Genomic DNA, 16,097 nt, shown 5'->3' on the forward strand with positions numbered 1-16,097 from the left:
AGGCACCACCTAAAAAGCCTTAATTAATTAAGGAGAAGCAAGGGAAACTGGGTAAAAAGTATGTTCTAGGATCTATTAAATACATTGGGTCAAAATAGCAATTTTTTTTAATTTTTAAAAGATATTTTTACTTTGGAAATACCAAAAATAAATAATTTAAAACGAGGGACCCATCTTAAGATTATTTCCAGGAAATAAAACAAAGAAAAAACATTCTAAAAAACTTTAAAATATAGAATATTTAAAGGGGTTTTATAAAGCTTCTCAGGAAATTATGCAAATAAATATAGAAATAAGCATTAATGAAAAAAATTTTTGTGCATAAAAATATATAACTAATATGACTAAGAATCTAAAGCAGATATAGTATACACAACATATAGTAGATATATACATAAGATGTAAGAAGAATATACAATATATATATTGTATATGCCTTAATTAGAACATTATAATATTGGATAAATAATTAACATCAGGATTATACAGAAAAACTAAGTGGTATCTGGGAATCATATTAAAATCAATAAAATTTTATAGAGTATCTTAAATAACAAACATAACAGATAGTTTTAAAAATATAACATTTTATAGGAATCTAGCATTGTCTTTAAAACCCATTTAGATTATATTAGTGATTGAGTAATACAAATTGAAGTTTATTTTTATGCGATAAAAGTTAAATATAAAACAAAAACCATGGTAGTGGAACAAGAACAGAAACAAACATTTCTTCGAAGAGTGAAAAGCGCATCTTTTTTCAGGAATCGTAAACGAGAACATGCATTTAACATTTCATTGGAAATTATACCGCCTCTTATATCCAGAAAAGGTGAGCTGTCGGAAAATTCGTCTGAGGTGTCACCAAATATATCATATCAAAGTAATGAAATACTAGAGAATCAAGCCTCCTATTCAAAGTTTGATATTTATCGAGATATTTATGAGCTTAATCAAAAATGCGTACTTTATAATGATTTTTCTAAAAAAACACTGTTAAAATCAGATGAAATACCACAAACTGATATGAGTTACACTACAAATACATGCGACCATCATAAAATAGAGAAAATACTTCATGAAATTGTAGAAACAGAGAAATCATATGTACGTGGGTTAGAAGAGTTAATTGAGGTAAAAACAATAGAGGATTAGCATTTTGAGTTTTTAATGATTTAAACTAGATATATATTGAAAAACCTTCACCCGTTATGTTACATAAAGAATCACAAGTAGTTTTTGCAAATGTTCTTCCAGTTTTTATATTTCATAAACAATATATGCTTCCAAGAGTAATAGAGGCAGTTAATAGCTCTGATCCAGCAGAAGTTTTAGCAGAAGAGTTTCTTAAAAACAAAGATATTTTGAAAATTTATTCATGCTATGTTTCTGGATTTCAAGATAAAATTCATATTATTAAACAATGGGAAAACTCAGAAAAAGGCAAAAAATATTTAAAAGTTAGTTTATCTTCAGTATATTGATTCTTACCAATATAGTCACGTCGCACATTTAAATCACATAGCCAACTTAGTCTAATAAGCTATCTTCTCCTTCCTATTCAAAGAATACCTCGGTATAAACTTCTACTTTCTAAGCTATTGCAATGTAAAGACTCTTTAATTATTCGTTCTGCTTTTAATCAAATTTGTTTTCTTGCATGTAATATGAATGAAAGAAGACATCAAGAAGAAGGCTTTCGTCGACTTTTTCAGCTTCAAAAAAATTTATGTTCTGACATTAACATCGTAGAACCATGGAGAAAACTAATTAAAGAATCAAAAATGCATTATCTTTTAACAACACGAGCATCTTTCTTTTATGATCATTTGCCTCTTATTTTAGATAGGGATGTTTCTGTTGTTTTATGTAATGATATTTTAATCATTTTTAATTATGCTTGTACTTCTATTATAAAAATTATAAATGTGAAAGAACTGCAGATTACACATGCATGGGAAAGACCAAATACAGGTTTACGCTTTATTTTCTGGGAACTAGAAGAAATTTGGCATTTCGATGCTATAGAAGAGGATGCAGATGAATGGGTTAATGTAATAAATAAAATTCATACTAATTCATAAACAATTGCTATATATTAAAATATTTTTTTATATAAATTACTTTTATAATTTTTCAAATTTCATTTCAAACTTCAAATTGATAGAACATCCATTTATATACATATAATAAGATATTCGGCTTTATAAGCATTAAGCTTTTAAAAAACAATTTTTTTTATATAGATTGAAAACGTAAATTTAATATTTTTGTTACACATTTTTATAAACTTATCAAAAAAACCTTAAAATTTTTAGAACACAATTGCTTTTAAATGAAGAACTAATCATGCTTAAATTTATGATTTAGTGTTTCCTAAACATATTTAATATTATAATTCTTCCGTTTCATATCTTTGTTTAGCACGATCTTTAACCTTAAAAAAATCAAAATAACCAGTAAAAAATAATTAACTTACTGATCGAACATAAGCCGCGTAATCACTTGGACGTGGATTTTCTCCCAATTTTGCACCAACAGAACCAAGACCAACACCTTCTTGATATGCTTCTGCCTTGACCGGTTCAGCAATACCTTTACCTTCCAATCCCAAGCCCATTCCTTCGGTCCACCCCATTTTTCCAAGAATGACAGCACCTTTCCCTTTTGTTATATTTACCGGTTCTTCTGGTACATGTGAAGTGTTAGTAGAACTCTTTTTAGAACTATATGACGGAATATCAGGTTTCGAAGGTTGATTAAATGCAATACGACGCTCTTGTGCCCTATCCCTATAATTACTATCATTTAAATTCTCTGTTTCTAATTCTTTTTTCATGGAAATTTTTTTTAGACGCTGTCTAGCGAGAATTTTGGAATCCTCACTTTCTAAATTTTTCTAAAATATTAACTATAAAACATTTATAATAATAAATTACCTTATGTAATTCTGACAACTTTTCATGTTGTTCTATTTCCCTTTCGGACTTAAATTGTCTTTGACAAAGCAAACACGCCATAAGACCCAAATCAGAAAAACTTTCAGCTTTTGTTTCATTTTCAGGGACTTGACCTGTCCGTAATTCTTGCTGTTTAACTGCCCATTTCTGTAAATGAGGAGCCATCTAAAAATAATTGATCAGACTAAATTTCAACCGACATATATATACCTTTATTGAAGTATTATCACATCTTTTCTTTGCTATAATAAATAAGTAAAAAAAGAAATTGAAATTAAATAAATACGTTTTTTTTGTTCAGACGAAGAACTAAAAAAATGATTAACCAATTCATTCTATAAAAAAAAATACGTACGATGCATCTCGTTTTGAGCCGATAGATACATCCTTCGAAAAAACAGGTGCTATATTATTTTAAAAGAAAAAAATCAGTAAAAATTAAACAAACCCTTCATACAAACAACAGAAGGGTCACTGGCATTAACAGTATCAAAGCTCGAAGAAGCAGCTGCTTCCCCAGCAAGCGTATTCGAATCATAATCTGGCTTTTGACCTTCAGGATAATGTTCTGATGTATACCCTTTTTCATCCCAATACGCCAACAATTGTCCAGTTCGACTCGCTCTAAATACAAATTCATTTGTTTCACCATACACAGGCACGAAAACACCACCATGAATAAATGATAATAGAATAGATTTTGATGAAATAGTAAACCCCTTAGTTGAAGAAAAATTTGCAGAATTTGCAAGTGCTTTACTAGAGCCCTATATAATATAAACCAATCATAACAACTCAGAAAACACTTTACATTTACATCGGCATACTCGACAAATGCAAACCCCCAGCTTTGGCGTGTCATTCGGTCACGGATCAAAAGCACACGCACGATTGGCACTTGCAATTTTGCCATTCCCTTTACGATCAATTCTTCAGTTGTCAAAGGATCAAGTTTCCGAAGTAACAAAAATTGAGAGGGTGTAGTCGAAACATCTTGACTTCCATCATTTAATAAAGGCGCCGCATGGGTCAGATTCCCTGCTACAGTGGCATCTAAGAGATCTCAACACTACATATAATTTTACAAGTAAAACCACTACCCTGCTTAGCCAACCCGCACCTAAAGCAGACTTCTCGACGAGGATAGTTGTTGATGCCACACTATATGACTGTCATCAAGACACCCTCAAGACCACGGTTGAACGATACACTGCGGCAAATCCAGCCGTCATCATCCCCCCTATTTTCCTTACTATAAGAGATCCTAACACGGTTGTTTCCCATGTATAAATATGGAAAATGTGCATCTATAAATTGCCGAGCATGCTCCACTGATATAAACTTGGCAAACGCAAAACACCGTGATTCATCTGCTCCAACACATATAAGCTTTGCTCACATTTTCCTCTCTCTTACACGTTTCTCTGTTCCGTATAAGAACAACACTCTCAATCTGACCACCAAGCTCTTCGATCACCTGGTAAAGCTGCAAATAGTCAGCTCTACCTTTCCACACACATATCATCATATCACACATCTGATTCAACAACATGTGGCTCTAATCCCTGAAAAATAACTTGTATATTTGGCTCTCCCGGCCCTTCTTCATATATTCGTCGTCGATGTGTGTTTTGATGTCCCGTACCCCCCATCCCTCCGGAAAAACCCCCTGATCCTCCTCCTCCACCTTGATTCCATTCATATCCTCCGTATCTTCCCCGTTCTACTCGTTCTTGGCGCTCTCTTCGTCCATTTTCTTCTCGAGCTCCACGACCATTCCGGTCATATCTTTCCATCCGATATGCCCCTTCACGCCACCGCCAGTCTTCATCCCTTCTAGATCTATTAGTACCTTAAAAATACTCTTTATATACTGCGTTTTGACGCCCAAACGTTCTTTATTTCTCATCTTACCTGCTCATTTGAATATTTGTCGTTCTCCGTCTGTGATACTGCAGCCGACTGTCCATATCATTTGCGTGGATGCCAACGCGAAACACCAAACGCGTGTCACGTGACTTGTCTTCCTTGCACAGATTATATACACGAAAACGCCTTTATCTGGCTTGTTAATGCATCTATAGGTACAAAAACACTTACCAGCACTGTCCTGAGTGTTTTACTATATATACTTCTTCCACCACTCTCTTGTCCCCCACGTGTACCCCACTTTTTATCCACACTGTCCCTAACGCGCCCTATACCGCATCCTAACGCCTATACACGGGTGCAAAGCCGTGTATACATTAAGAATATACAATCTGCTACTCCTCTCCCACATTCTTCTACGTTTGATCTCATCAATGTGTCTACGCGTCAACGCGTCTCCCAAAGCTTTACAAATATACAATAAATATAGAACATACTTTAAGCAAATACTTTTTTATAAATATTTACAATCATAAATATCATAAACTTGGCTCTATTGCACTGTATTTTACACTCTACCATTCTGCTTATGCTTATCCGTGCATTCTTTAGTAGATATAAATCTTGCGCTCCGATCGCTAATTATGTGACACACTAAATATATCGAGTATATTCATTATCGCCCCTTACATAGTTTATCGCTTGAAACCGTTAGTAACACGGTTTAGAAATAATATACGGTTAGTATAGTATTACTAAAACAATACAATGTATGGAACGGAGTAAAACGTAATAAATAGGGTGAGATGAAGAAGTGACAGGGTCAGCTTAATACCACTTAGAAAAAGGGTTAATAGAGTGTCATTAAAGGCTCATTAAAGGATTATTAGAGGATTATTAAAGGTTAATACAGATTAATACAAGTTAAAGCTTCAAAAGGCATTAAGGAGACGTTAAAAAGATATAAAGAAGTCTCGGGAGAGAGACAGGAGAGAAAGTGTAAAAAAAGCGGGTATATGCTGATATATACACGCATATAAGAGAATAAAAAGGGGTTTATGAAGAGGAGGAACTAGTAAAATGAACAGGTGTGTTTTTGCTGCGGTGCAGACGCGTTCTGACGAGTAAAGCATAGCATATCCACGGCCTCTTTTGATAGGAAAGCAGGAGGAACCAGGAAACTTTAGAACAGAGAAGATGCAGAGTACAATAATGCAGACAAAGAGCCCGGAATATGGGATATATACGCGAGTATATGCGCAAGAAAAGACAGGGCAATTTCGTGGAGGGCATAAGACATCACAAAGTGTTCAGCAGCCTTTACAGAGGGTTCGGGAGGATATAAGTGAAAAACGAAGGACTTACTCGGGGTATATGCGTGGAAATGATGAATATTCGTGGGAGCAGAGTACAAGGAATGGACAACGGAGTCCACAGCTAAAAGAACGGGATTCGAGGGTAAAAGAGCATGAGAAAGACTTAAAACTCGGAGTATATGCGTCTCCAGACTGTCATATGAAAAATTCAGAGGCACAGCGCTCCTTATCACAACGTACAATAAGTTTTGGAGAGGGTGCAGGGTGGAAAGCAAAAATAAGCGAAGAAGAGTTCAGGGCAAGTGAAGAGCAATTTAGATCATATAAAAGACCAGGAAGAAGCTCAAGAACATGTATAAAAACGTATATGGATTCTCAATATGAGTTGGATGGAAAAAGCCCATCGAATCACGTTGATTCAAAGATAGATAAATCGTCAATCTGTGAAGAATCACGTGACAAACCGGGGTTGAGTCGATCTTTGAAGGTCCGTAGGCAACATAGAATGTCTTTTCAACATACTGAAGATGGAATATGTATTAAGTCTCAAAATGCACGGATGGGGATGGAGAAGCAACAGCCAGTAGTGGGTAAAAATAGAATGCTAGGGGAAAAAGAGGAATATCTTTTGAAGAAAAAAAGAGATTCTCGAGAAGAAAACAAGTATTTTTGTGAGGAAAAGTTTTTTTGCATAGAGAAAGAGCAATCTTGGAAAGAAAAGCCTTTTTGCGATAAAAAAATAGATTTTCACGAAAATAATGAATTTTCTAAAGAAAAAGCGCGTTCTCCGGATAAAAATACGCGTCCCAGTGAAGACATGGATTTTTTTGACAAAAACAAGAATATATGTGCGGAAAATGCAGAAATTCATGATCAAAAATCGGTCGATGGGGATTTAGAAGTCAAAGAAGATAATCAGGATCAAAAATTAACAACTATTCTTTCTATTGTTAAAGAAATGTCTAAAACAAATACAGCTGATTTATCGTTGAATACATTGCAAGACCAGGTTTCGAAAATATCGGGACCGTCTTTGGTTAGTCCAGAAAAACAGTCCAAGTCTTCAAGGACTTCGCCTTTTTCAATGTCTAGTTTGTCACAAAGGAAAAAAGGGGGTAGGTTTAAGGATTTAGAAAAAGAATTTTTTGAAAAAAATGCATCGAATAAAGGAACATTGTTTCGAAGAAGTATCTTTGGCAGCTATGTTGTAGAAGATACGTTTGAAGATATTAGATCATCTTTGAAAGATATTATTCAGCATAGCAAAAGTTTTAATAAAGAGCTTGAGGACGTTCCACGCCCGTGTTTAGATCGATTTTCTAAAAATAATACAGGAAACGAAACATTTATAAAGTCATTTATAGGTGGAAAAAATAGTTATATTAAAGATTTTGTTAAAAGACCTCTTTCAGTATATGATAGTTTTAAGTTTAATAATCCATTGTGTATTTCTAAAGATGATCAAATTAATTCAGCTTCTGATAAATCTTCTGATCACAGAGTATCTTTGCAGGAAACTTCTAACATAAATAACTCTATTGACTCTAAATCAGAAGTTAAGTCCCAAGAGCGTCAAACTATGCATAGGAAATTAGCATCGTTAGTTTCATTAAAATTCCTGAAAGATGCAGATGATGAAAAACCTGTTTTATCGAAAGGGAAAATTATGAAAAACTCGCAACGTCATACTTGTCTGACAAAACGAGTAATAAATGATGAAAATTTAAGACCAGAGGATAAAACGTTATCCGATACAGCTAATGCAAATTATTCAAGAAATGATTCTAAAGTAAATGAAAATTGTAATACTAATAATCTAAACTTTAATAATCCTGATAAACAAGCGGTCTCGGAAAGTTCTTTTAAGAATTCTTATGATAATTCACATCATATACATTCCGATGATGCAACTAATTCTGACAAATGTTCTGTTCAAACAAATAATTTTGTTCGAAACCACGAATCTGATTACGATTCTAATAGTATATCTTCATGGTTACTTTCTATAAAAAATAAATATCGTGAGTATCATATTTCTTACATTATTTGTTAATAAAGTTAGAAAATATAGAAATAGAACACAAAACACAAGACTTGTCTTATTTATCTACTAATTTAGAACCTACACATTCCTCTACATCTCAGTCAGTACCTCAGCTAATGCCTCAGTCGATGCATACATCTCTATTGGAGGACGATTTAGACGTTAATACGTTTTCATTTTCAAAATTTGGAAATGTATCATTTGATACAGTAAAGAAAACAATAGCTTCATTGAAGAAAAAATAAAAATAATCATGGATTAGTCGTTTAAGAAATATTAAAATGGTTTATACGTGTTCAGTAATAAGACAATATTTTTATTGTATATGGTGTTTTGAAACATCGTATGTATCATCTAGAAAGATATAACATAGCAATTTATTAATTATCTCTAAATATACTAATAGCTGGAAATTCAAATTGTTTTTTCGAATTCATTACTCCTATATTTAAATAGGGTTTTTATCATGCTTTTTTTGGATATTTCTGCCTGTTGTTTTTATATCTTATATCGACTTAATTACTTTTAAATTAAGTTATATAGAATTGAAGTATAATTTTTATTATTTAAGACTTTTTAAATAAATATTTCAAAGACATTAGAAATATACTTAGTAGAAATTCCATCTTGTATTTTTAGTTCAGCAAAATTCAAAAATTAAAAAAAATAGCCAGTATTAATAAATATTAATTTTATACATGAAAGTAAATAAGACTATCATCCTAGCTGGTATTTCTTAATTCAGTGAATATATTTCTAAAGTAGTTTGGAGATGTTTTTAATATATTTTTTAATATTTATAACAAATTACAGTTGAGAATTGAACTTTAGGATATTTGTTTTATATCGTTAAATTATTAGATACCAAAATTTACCATAGATAATCTAGTAAACAGTATAACACTATATATAACATAACATTATAGAGTATGCTATAATTTCTTGAAAATAGTGTATTAAAAAATATTAAAGTTTTATACTAAAAAGTAATCTAATACTTATGGAAAATTTATTATTTATTATATAATTAAAAATTTAAAAAAAATGTAATACTGTTTTTCTTTTGTATTTAACAAAAATTCATCTTATTCTATCCTATATCTACAGTATCTAAAAAACTTTCTAAAAGAAATCTTGCGATTCTTGTTCTTTATGCCATCAACGTCATTCAGTATTTTAAGTATGACTAGAAGGGCTTTTTTTACTTATAGAAAACATAGAAGTAATATAAAAATATCATCATCATTAAGAAAAACACAAGTTTTTCTAAAAACGCTTTTTTAACAATTTGAAACACTAATTTTTAAATAAAAATAAACAAAATCATAAATAATGTGGAATACTAATACCACGCAAAATTCTCTAGAAAACATAAGTAATAATAAAAACTTTGAAGAAACAGTACATGAACAATTACAAATACAGCAAAAAACATTACCAGAAGATCAACAAAAAAATTGGATAGAAACTTCTACAGAAGAATTAACAAACATAAAGACACCAGAAAATACTACAGAAAATTTTACAAACGAAATTGCTATTGCAGAAAATGATGTAATTTCAGAAACAACATATGAAAGTGATAGATTCTTTCAAGAACAGTTTTCTTTATCACCCTTTAAAATTGACACAGAAACTCTAATTAAAGAAGACAATAAAGTGGATAATGCATTAGAAACTGAACATGGAAACAAAGATAATTATATAGACGTAGGTGATTTCGATGATTTCGATATGATACGGGAGATGTTGCCTGACTTGCAGCATCATGCACTACGTCTCATTAATTTTCTTATTCCTATTATTTCTTCTACCGTTTATACTAAAGAGATTACTGCTACTGGTACAAAAATGTACAAAAAAAAGGAATTTTTTCTACAGACCTTAAAATGTATTCTACCTAAATCTTTAATTATGCTTACATTTTTATAGTAATTGTTTCGCAATATACACATGCACATTATATAAATTTATCACAATTCTTAAACCGTTTATCAGAAGACGAGGTTCATACTTTGCTTTTTGCTAATGCAGCATTGCTTTTATCTGAACTTTATAACCCTCTTTCTGAACCTCCTACATTTGAAGATTTAACACAACAGTATAATTCATTATATGAAATAAATCAACAACTTCCTTTCATATTTAACATTGCATTTTCGAATCTATATTTGCAGATAATTGAGTTACGAACACAATTATTTATACATGCAATCTGGCTTAATAAAATATCAAAAGACCATGAGGAAAATTTTCAATTTAATGAAAATAACGAATTAAAAAAGTATTTTATGAATGAAAATGACTTATTTGAAATATCAAAAGAAGATAAAAAAGCATATAACGATGCATGTATAGAAAGAGTAGAAAAGGTATAAATTTAACAAGTATCTTTCAATAGTAAATTTATAATAAAAGATACAACACATAAGAAAATTTTCGACTTTAGAAGCTTTAATTGAAGCATTTCCATGGCATAATTTTATTAAATTAACGACAAAATTTATAGAAAAAAATATATTAGATTTATTAAATGAACCCAAGGTTATAAATTAAAATATAAAAGACGTTTCTAATGATATTAGGCAAATAAATTAAGTCCAAAAAATTATAAAGAGGAAAAGACATCAATTATACCTTTTAATTGTAAGAAACTTTTTATTAAATAAAAGTACTAATAAAAAAAGCACAATTTTCAGAAGATTCTAAAAATGATGACAAGAATCTTATATATTCGTTAGAACAGAAAGAACATATTTTTAATTCGGAAAATGAAGGAGAAATTTCGTATTTTTCATTATTATATTGTTTTTAATAATAATATTTTTTAGAGCAAGTGACATAAAACATCTTAGTCAAATAGTTTTAGGTATATGATAGTATATATTTACATATTTGTTTAACGTATTATAAACAGACGTTCAAAACGATGATGTTAAACATATTGAAAATAATAATCAAGATTCTAAATACATAAAAAACTTTTTTGATAAACAAAAAGATTATCAAAAAATTATGTGGGAACTTCAAAATGAGAATTCTAAATCACTAAAAAAGAGAAATTCATTCCAAGACACATTTAATAATCCTAATATATCTATTCAATATGAATCCGATTACAATAGGAAGAAAGAAAGACATATAAAACATAGCCTATTACCTTCTATTTCAACAAAAGCAAAAAATCTAAAAAGTGTACAAAATTCTGAAGAAAATTTAAAAACAGATGCAGTATTCTTTACATCATCTGATATGTCTTCCGATTCAGAATTTAATTCACCACTTAGTTCACCTCCTATTATACCTTCTATTTCGGCACAAATTGCCATGGAACTTTATAAAAAGTCTCTTGCTATTCAAGGATTAAGTTCTACTTTAATTATGAATAAAAATAATGTACAATCTACCGACAATACAGAGGAAAAAAAACATAGATTAATTAAAAATTCATATCAGAATTACAGTGATCTTAAGCAACATTTTCAACTTAATAAAGTTCGTAGAAAAGAATATAAACATCAACATAGAGTACCTTGGTCAGAAGTCGAAACTAGTTGTTTAATGAAAGCTATAGAAGAGCATGGATCGCAGTGGTCTTTCATATTATCTGTTTGTTTTCACTGACTTAATAATAAAATTAACAATATTAGCTTTACGGACCTAATGGAACTCTAAGTAGGGATTTGGCCGAAAGGGGACAAGTTCAGCTTAAGGATAAGGCAAGAAGTATCAAAGAAGAATATATTAGGTTTTTGTAACTATATAATTATATATTTGCTAAAAAGTCAAGGGCTCAATGGAAACTCCCACCTGGTTTCGAATCTATTACTTGTAAATATGATTAATCTTGATCATCAAATTAACGTTACGTCATACAAATATTTTAAATGCTGTAAATATATTTTTAAAGTTTATAATATTTTTTGGTGTTGGTACTAAAATCTAATATTTAATAATACAAAAAGCATATTTTCAAGTTTTAGATATTTATTTTTCATTGCAGAAAAAGTACATAAATTGTTAATAGATGTATTTAGGAATAGGGACACATTATATTGTAATTATCGATTGATGTTTTAAAATTAAATTTTGGTAGACTTGATTTTTTACAGAAATTACACTATTACTAGTATAAAATCAAACTAAAAACCACTAAATAGCTTTTTATATAATTTTCTAATATAACAGATTCTAGTATACTTAACATAAGTTATCTATTGGACATACGGTAGTTTAACTAAATACACTTTCAATATTCATTGTTTCAATTATGTAATGGTTACCATATAAATACTGGACTTTTTACATTATATTTATTAAAAACACACTTTTTAGTTATTACTGTTACTTATACTTGGAAATACTAGTAGACAAAAACCTATCAATGCTTCTACGTGTCACTTTTATTTTCAAAAACACAAAATATCTAGCTTTGAACATATTTGCTAGCTTCTATTCAATGCATATATAAATGTGATTTTATATATGCAATACCATAACCAATATATATACTTTATGTTTCAATACATATACTAAGTTCTTAATATATCTTCCTTTTTGCATTGCGGACTAACTACTTAAATGACAGCAGAATTCACATTTAGTTATTCAATTATTATATTTTATTTTGCTATCTGCATTTCCAGTTTCCAATGTTTGATTACACTGCTTGGTTTTTAAATAAATACATAAGTTTTAGTTTTTCCAGTACTGTTATGCACAAATACAATATACATATATATTTATGACGGAATAAGGACATTATTAATAGGAATATGTATAAGTTTAACAAAAAATCCAATAAATCCCATCACTAAAAATCCAATTCCAATTGCCCAGCAAATCCTAAAGAATTCTATAGATGTTAGCAGATCTTTCTATATTATACTAAATGCTTTCTATGTATATAAGCTTGAAAAGTACATAGAGAGCAGAAAATGCATATATGTATAACAATAGCATATAGCACGCATACAACACGCATACAGTACGCATACAATACACATACTACACGTATGTGCTCATTTTGGCAGATATACTCTGCTTTTTAACGCATATTTTAGAATTCTGCTGCTTTATGGCTTTCATAGTTCATTAAATACCTTCTTTGTCTGGTTTTGTGCAGCGATTAATAAACTGCGTCCCCTCTTTAAGAAATAAATTTGGAAGCTCTAACCACTCTTTCATTTGTTCAGACATTGCTTAAGATTCCTATAAATTTTATATTTAAGGATACTTTGTTCTATTAGACTTCTAAAGACTCCCAATTAACAGTTAGTAATTGTTGTTAGCTTTTCTCGACGGACGGTTCGCTATTGTCTCGAGATTTAAGATTTACAAGGACGATTGACGACGACAAACGGAGATACGTTTAAAAACGATAATAGACAACAATAAAAAGGGAGCTACGTATAAAAGTAAAGAGGAAATGAGCATTCGTCTTATATTTGTAGATTTACACTTTTTTTTGTTGTTTTTTGCGCTTTTTTTTATTGATTTTCCATCATTGAACAAGGAAAATCTATTTGTGTAATATTAGTAATATTAGAGCTCTTAGTATGATATTTATTACATAATTGAAGAGTTTTTGTTCTTATTGAATATAGTTTTTTTCTAAGTCTCTCCAACAAAACGTTATTTGGCTTTAAAAGATATTGGGACCTATGCACGGGTCATGATGGAGGAGGATAACTTTGATATTGACATATATGAAGATGAACCATTTTTGTATGAAGAAGGGAAAGAAGATGAGGCATTTGAACAAGAAACACTGAAAGAATCAGCAAATGTAAATACAGACATAGTAAAGACGAAGACAGATGTTTTAGATGCTGAGAATTCTACTAATACAACAGAACTTTCGAATATTGGAGAAAAAAAAAGTAGAAAAAGTGTAATATATTCAGAAAAAGGTTTGACAGATGTAATAGGTAATATAAATACATCAAGTAATACAGCAGAGAAAGAACTTTCGGAAACTAAAGTAGACACACGACCTATTGATAGCCATGCAACTACAGCACTTTATCTTGGAGAAATGAATTGGTGGAACTCAGATGAGGATATAAGGAATGTTGTTCTTGAAGCAGGGATTGATTGTGAACTCAAAGATATAACTTTTAATGAACATAAAGTAAACGGAAAATCAAAAGGGTATACTGCCAAAATTATTATGCTCGTTCTTTAACATGTAATTTTATTCTGCAGGATTGCATTTGTTGAATTCACAACACCTCAGGCTGCTACAGCAGTTAAACTTTTTCTTGAAAACACTACAAATCCTGCGTATATGAACGGCAATAAAAAATTCTCTGTAAGCTTTTCATCAACTTCTAATCCTTTCCGTACACTCCCTAAAGAACCTCCATCTAAAACTGCACGTGGACGTAATGATATGGTTTCTACTAATACGCGTGGATTAGCAAGAGTAAATTCAGGTACTCGCAATTCAAACAACCGTAATGCGTCTGGATACGGAAATCGATCAAACTCTGCCAATATTCAAGGGAATGTAATGATGGGTGGCATTCCAGGCAGAATACCATTTCCTAACATGATGCCTTTCGGTATGATATTTTAAAAATCACAAAATAATATTCAATAAACAATTTAGGTTCATATTCTCAGCAACAAGGTACAGTGGGACCCGGTTTTAATACTAATATGATGGGCTATGGAAATTTCGGTAAGTTTAAAAAAAGTATATTCACATAACATATATACATGTGAATATATATGTATTCTTAGAAGAACCAATAATTAACATGTTTCAGGTGGACAAGGCTTTCCTGCACCACATTTTAATCCCACATTTTTTGGAAACAATGCACAAGATCCTAATGCATTTCCTGAAACAAATCCCCATGGCCAAAAAAGACAAAGAGGGTCTGAATGAGCCCTCTATCTATTCGACATGTATAGGATACATTATTTTTTAAAGATAGATCTTTTAACATATTTTGTCATTTATTTATGATTATAATCATCAAAAACATTAATCAAATTCTCAATCACAAACCAATTATATTCAGTCTTTTTCGTACTCTAAAGCATCCTATTTATATATTTCCTACTAACCCTCTGAACCGGATAAATAAAACATAAACTAACTTATTCTAAAACTTTATGTTTCTATTCAAAAAAAAAAAAAAACTATCAGTAAAATATATAATAAATGTTTAAAAACCCACATTGACACGGTCATTCCAAAATAATGTCTATTTGTTAACTAAATTTTTATCTTTTAAAACAATGCAAATTGTACCTTATCTCCATCACCTATAGATAAGCCATCATGTAAGAATTACAGAAAACATACAAATATCTTGCTTACCCCAGAAGAATTTTTTATTTCGTATATTTTGATCTAAATCTATATTAATCATTTAAAAACATAAAAAGCAAAGCAGACATGGATATTCAGGAGTAGGATCATTTTCCCGTTCTTCTAATACATGCGATAGATGATCATGATGCTTCAAATCTATTTTTTTAACAAAAAAAAAATAAAATTAAGCAACTCACATAATTGTAAAGCATTTGCACCAGAGAGAAGCAGTGCAGGAATACAAATACTAAATACGATAAATAATGATAAATCAGCTAAAACATACAAAATTGATATTTTTCGCCATAAATCTATAATTTTTAGAAATTTTTAAGTAAATAAATAAAAAACTACTTGCTGTTTTACCAGCATGTTCTTTTTCTGCTTGTTGTTCTAATATAAAGGCATCACGAGAAGAAGTTCCTGTAGAGTAAAAACTATGTTTAATAGGTACAGATCTCTGTATTGAAATAGTACGTCGTATAAAAGCTGTTAAGAACATATTTATTTATATTTTTATAAGTCTATCGACAAGTAAATGTATCTTAGATAAAAAGTCAATAAAAAAGAAAAACGTATAT

The 16,097-nt window shown here is 30.3% G+C and overlaps 7 protein-coding genes across 7 annotated transcripts; 4 read left to right on the plus strand and 3 right to left on the minus strand.

Annotated features, from left to right (window-relative positions):
* Positions 1 to 699: 699 nt before the first annotated feature.
* Positions 700 to 2,084, plus strand: T551_01369 (uncharacterized protein; the record flags this gene model as incomplete). Its single annotated transcript, XM_018373632.1, has 3 exons — positions 700 to 1,134; positions 1,185 to 1,460; positions 1,500 to 2,084. 3 exons carry the CDS (start codon positions 700 to 702, stop codon positions 2,082 to 2,084), a joined length of 1,296 nt encoding a protein of 431 aa, XP_018230287.1.
* A 308-nt stretch (positions 2,085 to 2,392) lies between these two features.
* T551_01370 (uncharacterized protein) lies at positions 2,393 to 4,930 on the minus strand (the record flags this gene model as incomplete). The annotated part of the gene is made up of 13 exons (XM_018373633.1): positions 2,393 to 2,437; positions 2,480 to 2,899; positions 2,940 to 3,125; positions 3,171 to 3,202; positions 3,247 to 3,269; positions 3,316 to 3,364; positions 3,409 to 3,727; positions 3,778 to 4,001; positions 4,046 to 4,121; positions 4,170 to 4,333; positions 4,377 to 4,497; positions 4,538 to 4,802; positions 4,875 to 4,930. The coding sequence occupies 13 exons, from the start codon at positions 4,928 to 4,930 to the stop codon at positions 2,393 to 2,395; spliced, it is 1,980 nt and encodes a 659-aa protein (XP_018230288.1).
* Positions 4,931 to 6,041: 1,111 nt separating this feature from the next.
* On the plus strand, positions 6,042 to 8,434 carry T551_01371 (uncharacterized protein; the record flags this gene model as incomplete). Its single annotated transcript, XM_018373634.1, has 2 exons — positions 6,042 to 8,166; positions 8,208 to 8,434. The coding sequence occupies 2 exons, from the start codon at positions 6,042 to 6,044 to the stop codon at positions 8,432 to 8,434; spliced, it is 2,352 nt and encodes a 783-aa protein (XP_018230289.1).
* Positions 8,435 to 9,521: 1,087 nt separating this feature from the next.
* T551_01372 (uncharacterized protein) lies at positions 9,522 to 12,034 on the plus strand (the record flags this gene model as incomplete). Its single annotated transcript, XM_018373635.1, has 9 exons — positions 9,522 to 10,080; positions 10,122 to 10,561; positions 10,608 to 10,733; positions 10,775 to 10,835; positions 10,877 to 10,976; positions 11,021 to 11,058; positions 11,107 to 11,798; positions 11,840 to 11,937; positions 11,980 to 12,034. The coding sequence occupies 9 exons, from the start codon at positions 9,522 to 9,524 to the stop codon at positions 12,032 to 12,034; spliced, it is 2,169 nt and encodes a 722-aa protein (XP_018230290.1).
* Positions 12,035 to 12,931: 897 nt separating this feature from the next.
* On the minus strand, positions 12,932 to 13,388 carry T551_01373 (protein translocase SEC61 complex gamma subunit, archaeal and eukaryotic; the record flags this gene model as incomplete). Its single annotated transcript, XM_018373636.1, has 2 exons — positions 12,932 to 13,044; positions 13,292 to 13,388. 2 exons carry the CDS (start codon positions 13,386 to 13,388, stop codon positions 12,932 to 12,934), a joined length of 210 nt encoding a protein of 69 aa, XP_018230291.1.
* Positions 13,389 to 13,866: 478 nt separating this feature from the next.
* T551_01374 (uncharacterized protein) lies at positions 13,867 to 15,084 on the plus strand (the record flags this gene model as incomplete). Its single annotated transcript, XM_018373637.1, has 4 exons — positions 13,867 to 14,342; positions 14,397 to 14,755; positions 14,803 to 14,874; positions 14,963 to 15,084. The coding sequence occupies 4 exons, from the start codon at positions 13,867 to 13,869 to the stop codon at positions 15,082 to 15,084; spliced, it is 1,029 nt and encodes a 342-aa protein (XP_018230292.1).
* Positions 15,085 to 15,481: 397 nt separating this feature from the next.
* On the minus strand, positions 15,482 to 16,018 carry T551_01375 (uncharacterized protein; the record flags this gene model as incomplete). The annotated part of the gene is made up of 4 exons (XM_018373638.1): positions 15,482 to 15,561; positions 15,601 to 15,672; positions 15,714 to 15,827; positions 15,871 to 16,018. 4 exons carry the CDS (start codon positions 16,016 to 16,018, stop codon positions 15,482 to 15,484), a joined length of 414 nt encoding a protein of 137 aa, XP_018230293.1.
* Positions 16,019 to 16,097: the final 79 nt, after the last annotated feature.

This window comes from Pneumocystis jirovecii, assembly GCF_001477535.1.
Source record: "Pneumocystis jirovecii RU7 chromosome Unknown supercont1.5, whole genome shotgun sequence".
Lineage (NCBI taxonomy): Eukaryota > Fungi > Ascomycota > Pneumocystomycetes > Pneumocystales > Pneumocystaceae > Pneumocystis > Pneumocystis jirovecii.